The sequence below is a fragment of the Choloepus didactylus genome, chromosome 9 (genome assembly GCF_015220235.1).
Source record: "Choloepus didactylus isolate mChoDid1 chromosome 9, mChoDid1.pri, whole genome shotgun sequence".
NCBI classification, from domain to species: Eukaryota; Metazoa; Chordata; class Mammalia; order Pilosa; family Megalonychidae; genus Choloepus; species Choloepus didactylus.
Genome location: NC_051315.1, coordinates 14635347 through 14651225, shown reverse-complemented (window position 1 = coordinate 14651225; position 15879 = coordinate 14635347). Strand labels below are relative to the sequence as shown.

Below are 15879 nucleotides of genomic sequence, written 5' to 3'. Positions count from 1 at the left end.
TAGAGGGGCACACAGTGAAAATTTTAGGCTTTGCCTCTTTCGCAACTATTCGACTCTGCCCTTGAAGGGAGAAAATAGCCAAAGCCAATATGTAAATATAACGTGTCTGTGCTCCAATAACACCTTATTTATCAAAGCAGGCAGTTCTGTTCAAAGACTGTAGTTTGCCAACCCGTGCTCTAGATTATTTTTTAATTGCTCAAGTGGCATCTTTGCGTTGTCTTTCTGCCAATTTGAGTCTATTATTGACGTCTGTCAATAATATAGTGGTTGTGTGCCCAATAGGAAGTTGTAAAAAGAAAAGAAGAAAAAAAATTCTAGCCAATGCATCCCTTCACCATCATTTGATAAAAGAAAAAACATTTTAACAGCAAGAAACAGGATGATTTGAATCTTGGAATCAACAGCAAAGTTTGCTCCGGTTTGTGGATCAGCACTGAGGGATCAGTGAATCCAATGGTCTGGAAACCCTCCAAATCTTAGGGATTTAGGCTGTATTTTGTTGTTTTGTTGTTGTCATTTTTAATGTGAGCTGAAGCCTCACTGGATCTCCTTCCCACTATTATTTTTGAACAATTTATTTTCAGAATCAAACCCAGAACTTTACATTTAACCTTCATTAAATTTCAGCTCTTTGGTTTGGGATTTATAGTTTCAACCCTGTTGTGAATATTATGGCCCTGGATTCTATGTCCCAGATGAATGGTCTATGTGTGGTTTTGATACATGTAACACACGGAAACAAAAGCTCTTGGTCTTCAACAATTTGTAAGGGTGTAAATGGATTCTGAGGCCAGAATGTTCGAGGACAGCAGGTCTGAGCCCATCGTGTGTCCCATCCCCCTGCCAACGACTGGTTCAGGGTGGGGAGGCCTGAGTCACGGGGTTCCGTGAGATGCGAGGACAGGCTCGCTGGGGGTTCTGGTGAAGAAGTTTCTTTTGCTCTGAGGAAAGAGCCAGCGGATGCCAGGCTCTCCCTCCTCCTGGACAAGCAAGGGCGGGGACGCCTGTGGTGGTGCTTGCCAGTGACGGTCATTGCACCGCACAGGGGCTGCCTTGGGAAGAGGCCACCACCCAGGACAGGAAGCACAGAAAGAACCTGTCCTTAGGGCAGTATCAAAGACTCCCGCAGCCTGTTCTCTGCATTCCCGGTTCTGTGAGTCACGTTTCCTTGTTGAACGGGTTTGAAATTTCTGTTACTTGCAGCTGAAAGCATCCCTTTTGAATTTCAATCCTGCCCCACCCATCTTAGGGATTTCACAAATTTGATAATATAAGCCCTATGTCTTCATATAAGTCAGTGGTGAGAATGATAATCTGCAGAGGATCTTCCCGCCAAGACCATGTGTGCTCTCTAATCAATACCCACTAATCAGTACCCCCACTCTGATCAGGTCTGAAGATCTCATACATTTCCCCCAACTGGATGAAAACCCTGCAATGGGAAAACTCCATCCTTTACTTAGGTCTGTACTTACCCTACTTCATACAAGCAAGACTGAATGACTACAGAGAGAAGGATCTAGAAAAAATTCAGACGTGGGTGTCGTCTGTCTCCCAACTCCATCCTTTTTCCCCCTTGATTCCTTGATGCTTCTGGAACCTGTTCAATGCCTCTTGAACCTGCTCCCACCCACTCTTCAAGAAGCTTGTCCACCCGTATTGCCACCGGGGAGTTTAGCTAATAGAAGTGCTGCACGTGCATCTCCAGGGGGACTCGCACTTTAGTGGGGCGCCAGCAGAAGACAGAGGACCAAGCTCTGGCTCTTTAGGGAGCTCAACTTGGTTGGGATCCTGCCTCTGCTACTTTATAAACTTGTTCCTGAACCCCTCTGACCCTTAGTTTCCTCATCTACAAGATGGAGGAAGCAGTAAACTGACAGGGTTGTCTTAAGTAAGGATTTAACCTAATAGTGCATTAAGCATCTGGCACGTGGTAGATGTTCAGTACAGCAAACATTTATTGGGCACTTTGCCTGCGCCAGGCATGGGGCTGGGCTATGAGCCAGCAGAGATGAAGATGACTGATTTATCACTGCTGTGTCCCCGTGCCTAGGCTGCGGTCGGGGTTCAGTGAACGTTTTTGGCCCATGGTCGGGCTCAGTGAATGTTTTTGAGTGAATGAAGGCCTTCAAGAAGTTTATATATTTGTGAGTATGATGAAGGTACGAGCTCACCATTTTAATGTAATTGATGGTTGTGACGGTTAGGTTCATGTGTCCACTTGGCCAAGTGATGGTGCCCAGGTATCTGGTCAAGCAAGGACTAGTCTAACCATTACTGCAAGGACATTTGTGGCTGGTTAACAAACCAACAGGCTGGTTTATTAAATCATCAGTCAATTGGCTGCAGCTACGACTGATTACGTCAACGAAGGGAGTGTCTTCCAAAATGAGAGAATGCAGTCACCTGGGTTTAACCGATTAGTTGAAGACTTTTATTTTATTTTTGTTGTTGTTTGTTTGCTTTAATTTTTCAATAAATACAGTTGAAGACTTTTAAGGGAGAAGAGAAAGAACTTTCACTTCCTCTTCAGCCAGCCAGCCTCTTCTGGGGAGTTCATCAAGACCTTCATCAGAGTTGCAAGCTCGCTGCCTGCTCTAAGGAATTTGGACTCATGCATCCCCACAGTTGCATGAGACACTTTTATAAAATCTCATGTTTACAGATACCTCCTGTTGGTTATGTTTCCCTAGAGAACCCTGACTAATACAAAGGTAATAGATGGGAGCAAACACAGAGCTGAGGAGGCCCGTCCTGGGGGAGGGGAAGGAAGAAGGGCTTCCTGGAGTTGACAGCGCCAGGGGGAGGCTTGAAGAATGTGTGAGAGCTAGTCAGGAAGAGAAAAGCAGGCAGGGGTCCCCAACACAGGGGCTGAGGCCGGGGGCAGGAGGAGACCTGTGCAGGGTCTGTGAGCTCTGAGCAGCGGGGAGGCACTGGGAGGGGAAGGCTATGCTGGACGCCCTCGGAGGGGACAGTGATATGGAGTAAGCTGAGCCCGAAGCCCCCAGCTCGCAGCCTGTCCTCTCTCAGACCGGGACTGCCCACAGCCTTGACCTCTCCTTCCCCGAAAGAGCCTGGAGACTCCTTTTGGGAATAAACATTTATTGAGCACCTACTGTGTCTGGGCCGTCTTCTCAGCCTTCCGTATGTTAACTCATTTAGTTCTCTTGGCAAACCTATGCAGTCAGTACTATTATCAGCCCCATTTCTCAGATGGAGAAACTGAGGCACCGAGAGCTTAGTACCCCGTCCTCCACCAAGACTAGTGAAGGAGGCTCAGGCTGTCGGCCTGTGTCACCACGGTCCCTCACGGTGGTACGAGGTGTTTCTCACTGTGTCATCATCTCCACACCAGGACCCCAGAGAGAGGCTCCCCCAGTGGATGGACTGAGCCCAGGGTGAGCAGGGCAAGTGGGGGCAGAGGAGGAGCCCCAGGTCTCCTGGCTGCCCACCCGGGGCTGGCTCCACCTCACAGGTCCTTGTCCTGGGGAGGGGGTGGCAGGCTTACCCGTTTCTCGTTGGACAAGTCGTTCACATTCAGCCCACAGGCCAGGTCGGGCCGGGGGAAGGTCTCTGACCAGCCGCCCTGTGTGCAGTTCCGAAACATGGTACCTGTGGGCGCCAAGCATCCCCTAGGTGAGCAGTGGAGACTGGGCATGGACGGACGGGTACCCTGGGTACCGGAGCCCCCTCTGCCACTCTGTCCCCAGCCACCTTCATCTGAACAACACGGTCAGCTCCCCGTGGGCCCTGCTGATCACTGAAGGATGCATACAAGCCAGACAAGAAAGGTAAGGTGGGGAAGGCAGAGGCCCCGGAAGGGACAGACACCTGGGGGGAGTGTGAGAGGTGGACAGACGGGCAGACAGACAGACATGCAGGCAGACCCGCTGGTCCCTGGCACCTCAATCTACAAACCTGGCTGTCCTGAACAAAACCACCTCCCACCCTCCAAGCACAGCCTTTCTGCCACCCAGGGCCCCCTTCTCGGCCTCGCTGGCACCACTCCTTCCCTACTCATCCGCACCCCGCAGATGCAGCACCTATGGGGTGGCAGGCACACCCGCTCCTGAGACGAGGACGGCTGACTGGCACGTGTCACAGTACTCGGTACTCCCAACGTCTCTTCTCAGCTGCACCCCAGGCCCCGAGTGGCCAGAACTCTGCGGACCTTCCAGCATCATGTCGCCACCCCACCCCACCAGTACTGCCCTCTCCCACCCTCGGGCCCAGCCCCACTCCAGCCTCCCAGGCACGGGGTCCCTCAGACCCCGGGACCCTTCATCCAGGCCTGTCCGTGACCCCCAGCCCCCCACGCCTACCTGGACAACCCTGGCAAGGTCAGGGCCACCCTCCCCCCAGGAGGGCTTCCCCAGGGACACCCCCCACCTCCACCCACTGGGGAGGGGCCACTTCCAGCCTTATGGTTTTCCCAATGCAGAGGGCTGCTCCGAGGCTGCCAGGTGCCCACCTGAGTGTAATAAAACCTCCATTCATCTTTCACAAGACCCAGTGTCTCATAGGATCAGAGAGGCCAAATACAGAGCTTGTGCGTGGTAGTCCCAAGTGTTTTCCATCTTTCGCCCCTAACAAAAACTCTGATCCCACACCCCAATGATCATATGTTTACTCAACTGTCGGTTTTTGTGCTCTGCTGAGATAAACTTGGTGATTGCTCTGGGCCAGGTATTGTTCTAACCAGGTGACATGAATTAACTCATTCAATCCTAACCACAAGACTTGAGGTAGGCACTACCTAACCATAGTAAGAATGCTACTGTAGAATGGTGTGCTGGTTTGTATATATTATGTCCCCCAGAAAAAGCCATATTCTTTACTGCAGTCTTGTGGGGGCAGATGTATTAGTGTGGATTGGGTTGGAACCTTCTGATTGACTGTTTCCATGGAGATGTGACCCACCCAACTAACTGTAGGTGATAACTGTGATTAGATAATTTCCGTGGAGGTGTTACCCAACCAGTCAGGGTGGGTCTGAATTAAATCACTGGAGCCATATAAATGAGCTGACAAACAGAAGGAATGCAAACCAGGAGCAAGCAGATGCCTAGAGAGGAACGTCCTGGGAGAAAGCCATTTTGAAACCGGAACTCTGGAGCAGACGCTGACCACGTGCCTTCCCAGCTAACAGAGGTTTTCCGGACACCATTGGCCATCCTCCAGTGAGGTACCTGATTGCTGATGTGTTACCTTGGACACTTTATGGCCATAAGACTGTAACTGTGTAACCAAATAAATCCCCTTTATAAAAGCCAATCTGGACAGAACCTAAGATGGCAGCTAGGTGAGACAGGGCAAAAATACACCTCCATGAAAAATACTAGATAAAAACCAGAAAGTGACCCAGAACACCACTGACAGTGATGCACCAGCCGGACAAGGTCTGCTAAATCCACAGGGAACATGCATTTGGTGAAACCAGGAGACTGCATTCTAAAACGAGTGAGTGAGCCAGCTGAAAGTCCTGCAGCCTCGCTGCAGTGTGGGGAAACCGGGGTTTGGCATTTAGAGATGGACTAGTTCTTAAAAAAAAAAGCCTGGGAGTGGCTGCAGATATGACGGGGAGAACCGCGCAGTAAAGCATGGCAGGAGCAGGCTGGGCTAACGCTTCGGTGTCTGGCCTGGAGGATACCCCTTCCCACACCCACTGCTGTCTGTCTCCAGACCAGAGGAGCAGAGGGAGCCAAAAGGAGGAAAAAAAAACGCATTCCTTGCAGCCATCTCCACAGCAGGTGGGGGACGCTCCTGCCTGGGGCCAGACCCACAGCCCAGAGCCAAACCAAAAAACCCAATGTGATGGGGAATCTTTTCCGCAGCACTACACACAAGTCACAATATCGGCCGTGGACAGTGGCCTTTAATACACCCACGGCTGATTGTCCTGGAGCTGGGAGGGCGGAGCTGTGCAAAAAGGGGGAAGTTAACGCATCCCATTCAACCATCTTTGAAGTGGGCTGGGAGCGCCCCTGCACGGCCCAGCGACCCAGGGCTTCCCTGGAGGGCTGGTGCGCACTAGTGACGTGGTGTGGCCCTCCCTCAGCAGAGGTCCTGGAAGAGCACAGCTGGGAAGGGGGATCTGCTCGGAAATCCCAGGGACCCTATGTGACTACCAAGGACTTGTGGGTCAGTGGCAGAGAACAGCCTTAAATCTCTGGGAACACCTGGGAGGTTTGATTATTAAAGCTGCCCTGCCTGCCTAACCACCCAGACACACGCCCCACATTCAGGGCAGACAGCACCAGCAACACACCCAAACTTGGTGCACCAATTGGACCCCACAAGAATCAGACGCCCACACACCACAAAGTTGGGGAGAATTGACTTGAGGGGAATAGGTGACTCACAGACGCCATCTGCTGGTTAATTAGAGAAAGTGTACACCACCAAGCTGCAGTTCTGTCAAATTAGGGATCAAGTAAAGCAAAGCCAAGAGGCCAAAAACAACAGAAAATCTTAAAGCATATGATAAAACCAGACACTATGGAGAACCCAAACCAAAACACCCAAATCAAAAGATCAGAAGACACACAGTAGTTGGCACAATTAATCAAAGAATTACAGACAGGCAACAAGAGCATGGCTCAGGATATAAAGGACATGAAAAAGAGCATGGCACAGGATATAAAGGACATAAAGAAGACCCTAGAAGAGCATAAAGAAGAAATTGCAAGAGTAAATAAAAAAATAGAAGATCTTATGGAAATAAAAGAAACTGTTGGCCAAATTAAAAAGACTCTGGATACTCATAATACAAGATTAGAGGAAGTTGAACAACAACCCAGCCTCCTCAAGGACCACAGAACAGAAAATTAAAGAACAAAAGAAAGAATGGGGAAAAAATTGAAAAAATCGAAATGGATCTTAGGGATATGATAGATAAAATAAAATGACCAAATTTAAGACTCAGTGGTGTCCCAGAAGGGGAAGAGAAGGGTAAAGGTCTAGAAAGAGTATTCAAAGAAATCGTTGGGGAAAACTTCCCAAACCTTATACACAATATAAATACACAAAGCATAAATGCCCAGCGAACTCCAAATAGAATAAATCCAAATAAACCCACTCCAAGACATATTCTGATCAGACTGTCAAATACTGAAGAGAAGGAGCAAGTTCTGAAAGCAGCAAGAGAAAAGCAATTCACCACATACAAAGGAAACAACATAAAACTAAGTAGTGACTACTCAGCGGCCACCATGGAGGCGATAAGGCAGTGGCATGACATATTTAAAGCTCTGAGAGAGAAAAATTTCCAACCAAGAATACTTTATCCAGGAAAACTCCCCTTCAGATTTGAGGGAGAGCTTAAATTTTTCACAGACAAATAAATGCTGAGAGAGTTTGCTAATAAAAGACCTGTCCTACTTCAGATACTAAAGGGAGCCCTACCAACAGGGAAAAAAGCTGAGGGACTTCACTGCCAGTAGATCAGTCCTATAAGAAATGCTAAAGGGAGTTGAGCAGGCTCAAAGGAAGGGACACTAAACAATTGACTGAAACAACATGAAGAAATAAAGGTACCACTAAAGATCACATGGTAAATATAAATACCAATAGTACTGTATTTTTGATTTGTAACTCCACTATTTACTTCCTACAAGATCTAAAATACATAAACTATAATGATAAATCAGTGGTTTTGGACTCAGTGTAAAATATGTAATTTTTGACAAGAACTATATAAAAGTGGGGGAATGAGGGTGTATAGGAACATAGTTTATGTGTCATATTGAAGTTAAGTTGGTATCAAAGAAAAACAAGATTGTTATAGATTTAAGTTGTTAAATTTAAGCCCCAGGGTAAACACAGAGAAAGTATCAGAGAATATGACCACAGAGATGAAAAGTAGAGTAGGGGTTCTGAGAAGTGGGGGAAAGGGCAATGGGGAGTTAAGAAATGAGTGTAGGGTTTCTGTTTGGGGTGAAGGGAAACTTCTAGAAATGGATCGTGGGAAGATGATAGCATTACAACATTCTAAATGTGACTAATCCCACTAATGGAATGCTAGGGAGGGGGTGGAATGGGAAGATATAGGCTGTATATATGTTTCCACAATTGAAAAAAAAAAAAAAAAAAGACAGTCTAAATAGATGACAATTGAATGCCAAGGATGATCCTGGATGGGATCTGAGGATGGAGGAGAGGAGGCTCAAAGGGACACAGATGGGACATAAGGGAAAAAAAAAAAGGAAATACAGAATGTAAGCTTTGTATCAAGGTTGAATTTCTTGAACTTCTTAGCTGCATTTAATGGGATTGCATAAAAGAATGTTCTTGTTCATGGGAAATGTATATGTGAATTATATCATTTTTTCAAGGATGTGTGCAGCTTGCTTTCATATGTTCAGAAGACAGAGCAACAGATGATGGGTGATAGGGAGGGAGAGAGGAAGGGAGGGAGGGAGGGAAAGAAAGAAAGAAATGATGGTGTGACAGGATGTTAAACGTGGTAAATCAGAGTATCGGGGGAGGGGGGTCGGAGTATGCTGGAATTCTATGTATGGGGTTTGTACTGTTTTTGCAACTGTTCCTGTAAGTTTGAATTTATCTCAAAATAAAATTTTTTATTAAAAAAAAAAAAAAGCCAATCCATTTCCAGTGTTTGGCATAATGGGCAGCATTAGCAAACTAGAACAAATGGAAACACTCCTACCATTTTGCAGCTGGGGAAACTGAGGCACAGAGCGGTTCAATAACTTGCCTGAGGTCTCACCCTAGTAAATGGGAGAAGCAGGATTTGAACCTGGGGGTCTTCCTAACCACACACTACGCACTAACCCTATTCCTTCTGCAGGATCCTTTTTCCGCTCTCAAGTCCTGCTGCCGTTTAATGGGCACGTCCCCCAGAGAATTCTAGTCCCCTTTCCTCAGGCTCCCGTTACCACTACTCCTGCTCCCAGGAAGTTCTACTTTCTAACTTCACTCCCCTCTTGTCCAACTTCTACCTGTTTGAAAACCATCAGTGGGCCACTGGGATAAAACATTCCAGGCAGCCACCCCTCATGGAAGGGATGGAATTATCAGTTCCTTGGCCATGACGAGGCCACACCTCTGCATTTCTCTGCACCATAAATCACAAAATAACTACAATTCCTCCCTGTCTGCTGCTCACCACCCACACACTCAGGACCATGCTGCACCCCAGGCTTCTCATGGTTCGTCTGCCTCCCAGGAGACATCGCGCTCCAGAGGGCAGGGGCTGTGGCAAAATGTCTCCCTACTCCAGCACCTGGCGCAGTCAGTACCTGGCCCAGAGGCCTTGCTTGTTGAGCGTTTGCTGGCAGGACAAAGAGACAAGCAGAGGGGAGTGAAGTCTGCCCTGAACTGCCAGGAGAGACGAGCAGGGAGCTTTCTGGGAAGGAGCCCAAAGGTCGGGCAGGGGAGCCACCAGCCAGGAAGAAAGTCTTGGAAAGCCACGCGGGAGTTTCTTTCCTTGTCCCCAAAGGGCCTGGGTGTATTCTGCACTCTGGACTGCCAAGGAGGGCCGAGTTCCTGCCCTGGGATCTGGCAAGCGTGACTGTTACAGGTGTGCAGGGGGCTGAAGACCGAGTGGCTGAGAAGCCCGCCACTTCCTTTGCTCAAACTCTAGCCCTGTCCAGAGGCCCTTTAACAGCCCCAGCTACCACCTGCTTCTGAGCCCTACAGGCTCCTTTCCAGGATCTGGGCCACTGGTTTGCAGGATTTAGGGCCAAATGAGTTCCAGTGACTGCATTTAGGGAGCCGGCCAGGTGCTGCTGGCCTATTTTACAGATGAGAAAACCAAGGCCCAGTATTGGACAACACACCCCAGGCAAGATGCGACGGGCTGAGACTATCACTGTAGCTTCCTCCTGCCTGGTCCTCTCCCTGTGGCCCCAGGGGCAGCTTCTGCAACAGCAGAAGGGTCTGGTGGCCCGGCCTAGCAGGGGGCCAGGTGCTCGGGCGGGGCCTCCGTGTTCTGCCCCCAAAGTGCCGGCTTAGAACCAGCCAGATCTGAGTTCAAGACCCACCTCTGCTCTTGGGGTGTGTGTGATCTCCAGGGCGCCCCCTTTCTGTGCCACGTGGAGTCAGTCATCCACATCGCACCCTCACCGTTGGGTGGGGGAAACTCTTTGCATTGTTCCCTTTACCTTTTGGCATTTCCCAAACAAGCAGGAGTTCTGGAATTTAGGGGAGGGGCAGGAGTTTCTGTAATTAAATCAAGGGAGCTAGGCTGTCAGAGCCAGGAATAGCCGTAGAGATGGAGTGAAGACAGGAAAGAAAAGCGGTGGTCAAATTTAGGCCGGTTGCGTGGGGAGATGAGTTAGGGTGACACAAACCCTCACGAACCTAGGGGGAAGGGGATCAGACGGTGCGTCTCCGGGGCCGGGTTTTGGGGGCTCTGCCGGTGCAGCAGGCCTGCCTGTTTGGGGCCCTCTCCCCACAAGCCCAGCAGGGACCCCCAGGCAGATACCGCATGTGATCCAGGCCAGGCGCCCAGAGCTGCTAACAGGGCTGTGCTCCCTTTGCCAACAGGGCCGAAGGGGCTGCTGAAAGGGCCCTGGGTCAAACTGCAAAGGGGACAAGCGTTGGGCTCTCTCTGGGGTCCCTCCAGCCCCACCACTCACCCTAGGTTAATTCCTCTAGGGAAAGGGGCTTTAGCCAGGTGCAGGCCCAAGTACAAGGCCCTGGAATTACCACCAGAGTTCTGTGTATACTCGTATGTGCACATTGGGGAGGAGCTGGTCCATAGCTTTCCTCTGAGTCTCAAAGGGCTCCGGGGCCCTAATGGGCTAGGAACCGCTGTGCTTTAAGGCCTCATCCCTTCCTTCACTAAGAGAGGAGACGCAGAGGGTCAAGGGCTGACCCACCGCCCAGGAATGTGTTTTTGAATAAGGGATTCTGGAAGACCAGTGCCCTTTTAAGAATCAAAGGAATGCATCCTAGAGAGAACATTCTGAGCCCTGACACAAACAGATATGTCTGGGGGCAGGACCCAGGCTGCAGCTTCTCCAGTCACGGGGACACTCATCCCATATGAACCCATGTCGTGGGTGCCTCCAGAAGGAATTAATTTGTGATTTTTTTTCTTTTTGTGCAAGGAAGGTCCCAGAACATCCGCCCTTGGACTTACCGGGCACTCCGCCCCGAGAAGAGTCCTGTGGGACACCCCTGAGGGAAGCTGGGGGGTGGGTGGGTCTCAGGGAGGGGAGGGGGGAGGGCAGTGGAAGTTCTTGGTGAGAAACTGAGGCTGGACGGTCCCTGACTGTGCTCTCGGGCCTGGGGGTTGGGATGAGCAGCATCCCTGAAATCTGAGAGGAAGGTACTTTTGGCCCAGGGTGGCTCCCAGGGGTGAGAGGACCCCCCCCCCACCCCTGGAGGTCCGCACAAGGCACCCAGGACGTCAGGCCACCTAAGGGCCGGCACTGCCCCGACCCCGAGGCCCACAGCGACACCGTGTGGCGCACGTGGAAACTGCAGCAGAAGGCGGCGTGGGATCTGCAGGTCCTTCCCCACAGCGTGCAGACATCGGAGGGATCTGCTGGGTGACCCCCGGGGGCCTTGAGCAAGTCAAGGATGAAGGAGCCATGCCAGGAGGCCAGTAGGCCTCTAAGTAGAGAGATGGGCAGGGCTCAAACAATGGATGGCAAGGGATGTGACAGGAGGAGAGCTTCAAGTCCTCCCGTGGGAAGAGCACTGGTCAGGAGGTCCGAGGCCACGCTCTGGTCCTGGCGTTGCATCTGAACAGCACGTTGCACCAGGGTGGCCCTGTCTGGGTGAGTCCTCTGGGTCCTGAGCTCCTCGGACTCCAGAAACAGACAAAGAGGGACCATGCCAGGAGCCGGATGCGAAACCGTAAAGACAGGTGGTATGTGTGTGCGTGTCGGGGTTGAGGGTTTTGTGGGGGAGGAGAGGAAGGGCAAGGAGGCAGAGAAGGGCGAGGAAAGGGACAAAGGAAGGTATTTAACATCTACTTCCAAGCACAGGACAAGTATGATATACTCTCCCCAGCTTACAAATGAGGAAATCGAGGCCCACAAACCACGAGAACCTGGGCCGCGAGGCAGAGGCTGGCAGCCGGCCGTACTGCATTTCCCGGCGTAGTAGCGTGTCCCTGATGACTGAGTCTGGCCGAGGGAATGTGAGCACACGTGGTGAGGTTCAGACCTCTGCTGGGTGCTCCTCCGGGAACTTCCCCTTTCTGCAGGTTCCCTGGAAGCTGGGTGTTGAAGCCACAAGCTTGAGGCGCTGGAACCCGGGACTCACCAGGAGGAGGAGAGCCACCTGTCACTCAGAACCTCACGTGGGCAAGCATCGGGGGAAAGCTTTGTGATTTGGGCGAGCTGTCTGTTACAGCCGCAAGCACTACTGGCTAGTAAGTGGAGGAGCAGGATTCAAACCCGCCCTCCTGGTCCACGTCTCCCCACTGGGGTTGGGGGTGGGTACCAAGTGAAGCTGAGGGGACAGGGAGCTAGAGGAACGCATTTCCCAAATCTGCATGTGTGAGTGCTTGTACGTGTACTAGGGAAATCCACGTTCCTCTCCTGGGCTGCACTCTCCATGCATCAGTTCCTTTCCTGGCTCAGGAAGGCTGCTGGGTTTTATTATTTAAAAATCAGTTCTTCGGTACGTTCTTGTTAAGGTCCTCTTCTGGTAGCTTTTCCGGGCCAGGGCAGGCTTTAGATTATAAGTGACCCCCACAGAGGGCGGCAGCCAAAGGCCACAAACCTGCCCTGTGTCCACCCAGAGCCACCCTGACCACTGGGCTGGGACCTGCCTCCACCAAGGCCTCGAGGACGGAGCCCCCGAGTTTCTCTACCTACTAGCTGGTCACCTCTGAGAAACTGATAGCCCCAGTTACTGTGACTCTTTACTGGGGAGAATAGGTACGTGATTTGCACAAGTTTTGTCAGATTAAATGAGTCCATGTGTACAAAAACTCCTGGCATGTAGTTGGTCTGAGTTTTCCCTGTCTTAGATAACCTCCCCACCTCTCAGCCTGAAATGAAAATAATCCTTGTAAACTGCAAGCTTTCCTCCAGTAAGAGATCCCCCAGAATTTGGGGGCTCTGAGGGAAGACACAGTTTATCAGCAGGGCCTGGTACAAAGAGCACAAGGAGGTAAGCTTTCCGGAAGGCCAGGCTATTTGGAAGCCTGACACTGCTGGGGCCAGGGGAGCCCAGATAAAGGACCTGGAATAAAGGGCCCTGGTTGCTAAGGGGACAGAAAGATGGAAGGCAGGCAGGCAGGAGGGGGGCCCCTAAGTGGGGGTGCAGGCAGGAGAGAGAAGCAAGCTCAGCCTCCTTTATCACTTTTCCAGCCCCTTGTCTGGGATGCCAAGACCCTACACTCCCCCATGCAAGGCTTCCACTCCTTGGACCTACTTGTCCCCAGAGAAGGTTCTTGGCCTCCTGTCTCCAGGCCAAGGCCCCCACCCACAGGGTCACCCCAGAGCTTCTCAGCCAGGACCCTGGGGCTGAGTGGTTACCGTTTCTGCCCGTAAGCAGCTGCAGAAATCGCGGGCACTCCACTTCCACCATCTGTCCGGGCACAGAGGACGGCCAGCAGCTCACGTTGTCCCACAGCCCCTCGCAGCCTGCCGAGAAGAGCCACAGTGTCAGACGGGGAAGGAGCGAGCACTGGGGGCAGCCCCACCACCCCGCCACCAGCACCGGCACCCTGTAACCATCCCCCCACCCACCCCAGTAGGAACTCCCTTGCATTTCTCTAGGACTCTGTGCTTTCCAGAACTCTCACTGGACACTGGCTCCTTGAGATCGGGAACCGATGGTGTCTAACGTGCCTTTTCATCTCTGGGGCCTTGGACTCTGCCCTCTATATAGGAAGTGCTCGATGTCGAAGACATAAATGAAGGAATGAAGGCATAAGCACACATTATCTCATTTAAGCCCCATAGGCTCAGCTTGCATTGAATGACTGGACAGCAGTGGTCCTCCCTCCTGGCTGCGCAGCACATCATGTGGAGAGTTTCAAAAATACGCATCGTAAAAAGGAATGAAGCTCTGATAACTGCTACAGTGTGGACGAACCCTGGAGACATCACATTGTGTGAAATAAGCCAGACCCAAAAGGACAGAGATTGTATGGTCTTGCTGACATGAAAGAACTAGAATATTTAAGTTCATAGAGACAGAAAGAAGATTACAGGGTACCAGGAGTGGGGGGTGGGGAAGGGTGAATTAACGCTTAATGGGCACAGAGTCTCTGTCTGGGGTGATGGGACGTGTTGGTAACGGATGGTGGCGATGTTAGCATGACATCATGAATGTAATTAACACCACTGAATTGTGTACTTGAAAGTGATTAAATGGGAAATTTTATGTTGCATATATGTCACTACAATAAAAAATAGATGTAAAAAATAAAAAATTATATGTATCTAACTGGGCGCTCCACCCAAGGGAGACTGGTTTAATTGGTCTTGGATGGGACCCAGCTGTGAGACTGTGCTAGCTCTTTCCAGGTGACTCTAATGGGAAAACAGGGTTGAGAACCCTTAGACTCGTGATTCTCAAACTTCACCTTGCATCAGAATCACCCAGGGAGCTGGTTAAGACACAAGTTCTCGTCTCCATTGCCAAAGTCTCTGATTCAGTAGGTCTGGGGCAGGGCCTGGGAATTAGCATTTCCAACAAGTTCCCAGTTACCGCTACAGCCGCTGCTTGGGAGACCTCACTTTGAGAACTGCAGCCCTGGTCAGTGGACACGGCTACATCAGAGTCACCGCTGTGTTTGTCACTCTCACCTCGCCCTGTTCCCTTTAGGAGGCCCCACCCCGAAGGAGAAACTGGTCTCAATGCAATGAGAAGCTGCTTTATCGTTTCCTCTTTGATTTGGCTGCTTGCTAGGAAGCTCAGAGCCAGATTTGTGGCTCACTTCTAGTAAGGGAAAGTCTTTGAAATGGATCAAAAAGATTACTGGGTGTCTTTGATGTAAAATTAGGCATCACCTAGGCACAGCCTTTTAGGTTATCTGATTCTGTGGGGTTTCTAATCTTTTATAGTAGCTGAGCTATTTTGCAACTCTGTTAGTTGTAGATAACTGATAGCAATGCAAATTATTCTTGTCCATGGGCATGAACATGAATTTTTTTCCAGTTGAAATACAATTGATTTCCTTCCCCTCTCCTGTAATAAGCCCGTTTTGCATCTACCTGCAAATTCATTTTGCCGTCATTCCTTATATGCGTGGGACTTTGAATTCTCTTATGCACCAGAGGTAATATCTTACTGGCTCCTCATTAATTAAATAAAACGTTTGACAGGTATTCATTATATATTTGTGTGGGAGTCATGATTATACCCTCTTTTATAAATAATCATTTAATGGAGCCAACCCACCAGTTCTTCCAAAGTTGTTCCCAGGAAAATTGCTTCCTGTGCCAGACTTCTGGAGACCCAAGCCATCTAGGGGACATCACTGGGACAGATTTGGAGGGGGGGAGGCAGAAACAGAGCTAAGGTGGCACCCGGAGGTGAGCAGCAGTGACCCCTCAGCCAGTTTGGGGACCGTAGCACAGACTGTAGCCCCGAAACCCATGGACGCTCAGTCTGGCAGACCTGGGCTCCAGTCCTTTCTGGCCCGCACTAGCCACACTAGTGACCCCCCATCTCCTCTGGGGGATACAAATGCTGATCTCATAGGATTGTCGCGAGGGTGAGATCAAAGCACGCACCCCAAGCCTGGCATGCAGGGGCGCAGATGAATGGCAGCTCTCTCTTCTAGTGGCCTCCCCAGCCCCAGGACTCTTCCATCCGGTCCTCTGGAGGGGGGGCCAGGCTGACGGCAGGGTGATTTTTAGCTCCAAGGACTGGGGAGCTACCCAGAGGACGAACTCGTGGCTTTCTTAAAGAGCATGAGTCTCTATTTTCAGGCATTAA

General features: G+C 50.6%; 1 protein-coding gene across 1 annotated transcript in view; it reads right to left on the bottom strand.

Annotated features, from left to right (window-relative positions):
• SCTR (secretin receptor) overlaps window positions 1-15879 on the bottom strand; it is a 70321-nt gene that overhangs the window by 26213 nt on the left and 28229 nt on the right. Inside the window, exons 3-4 of the mRNA XM_037849541.1 lie at window positions 13467-13574; window positions 3512-3615 (exon numbers count right to left, since the gene is read on the bottom strand). Coding sequence (XP_037705469.1) covers window positions 3512-3615; window positions 13467-13574 — 212 coding nt within the window. The remainder of the gene's footprint in view (window positions 1-3511; window positions 3616-13466; window positions 13575-15879) is intronic.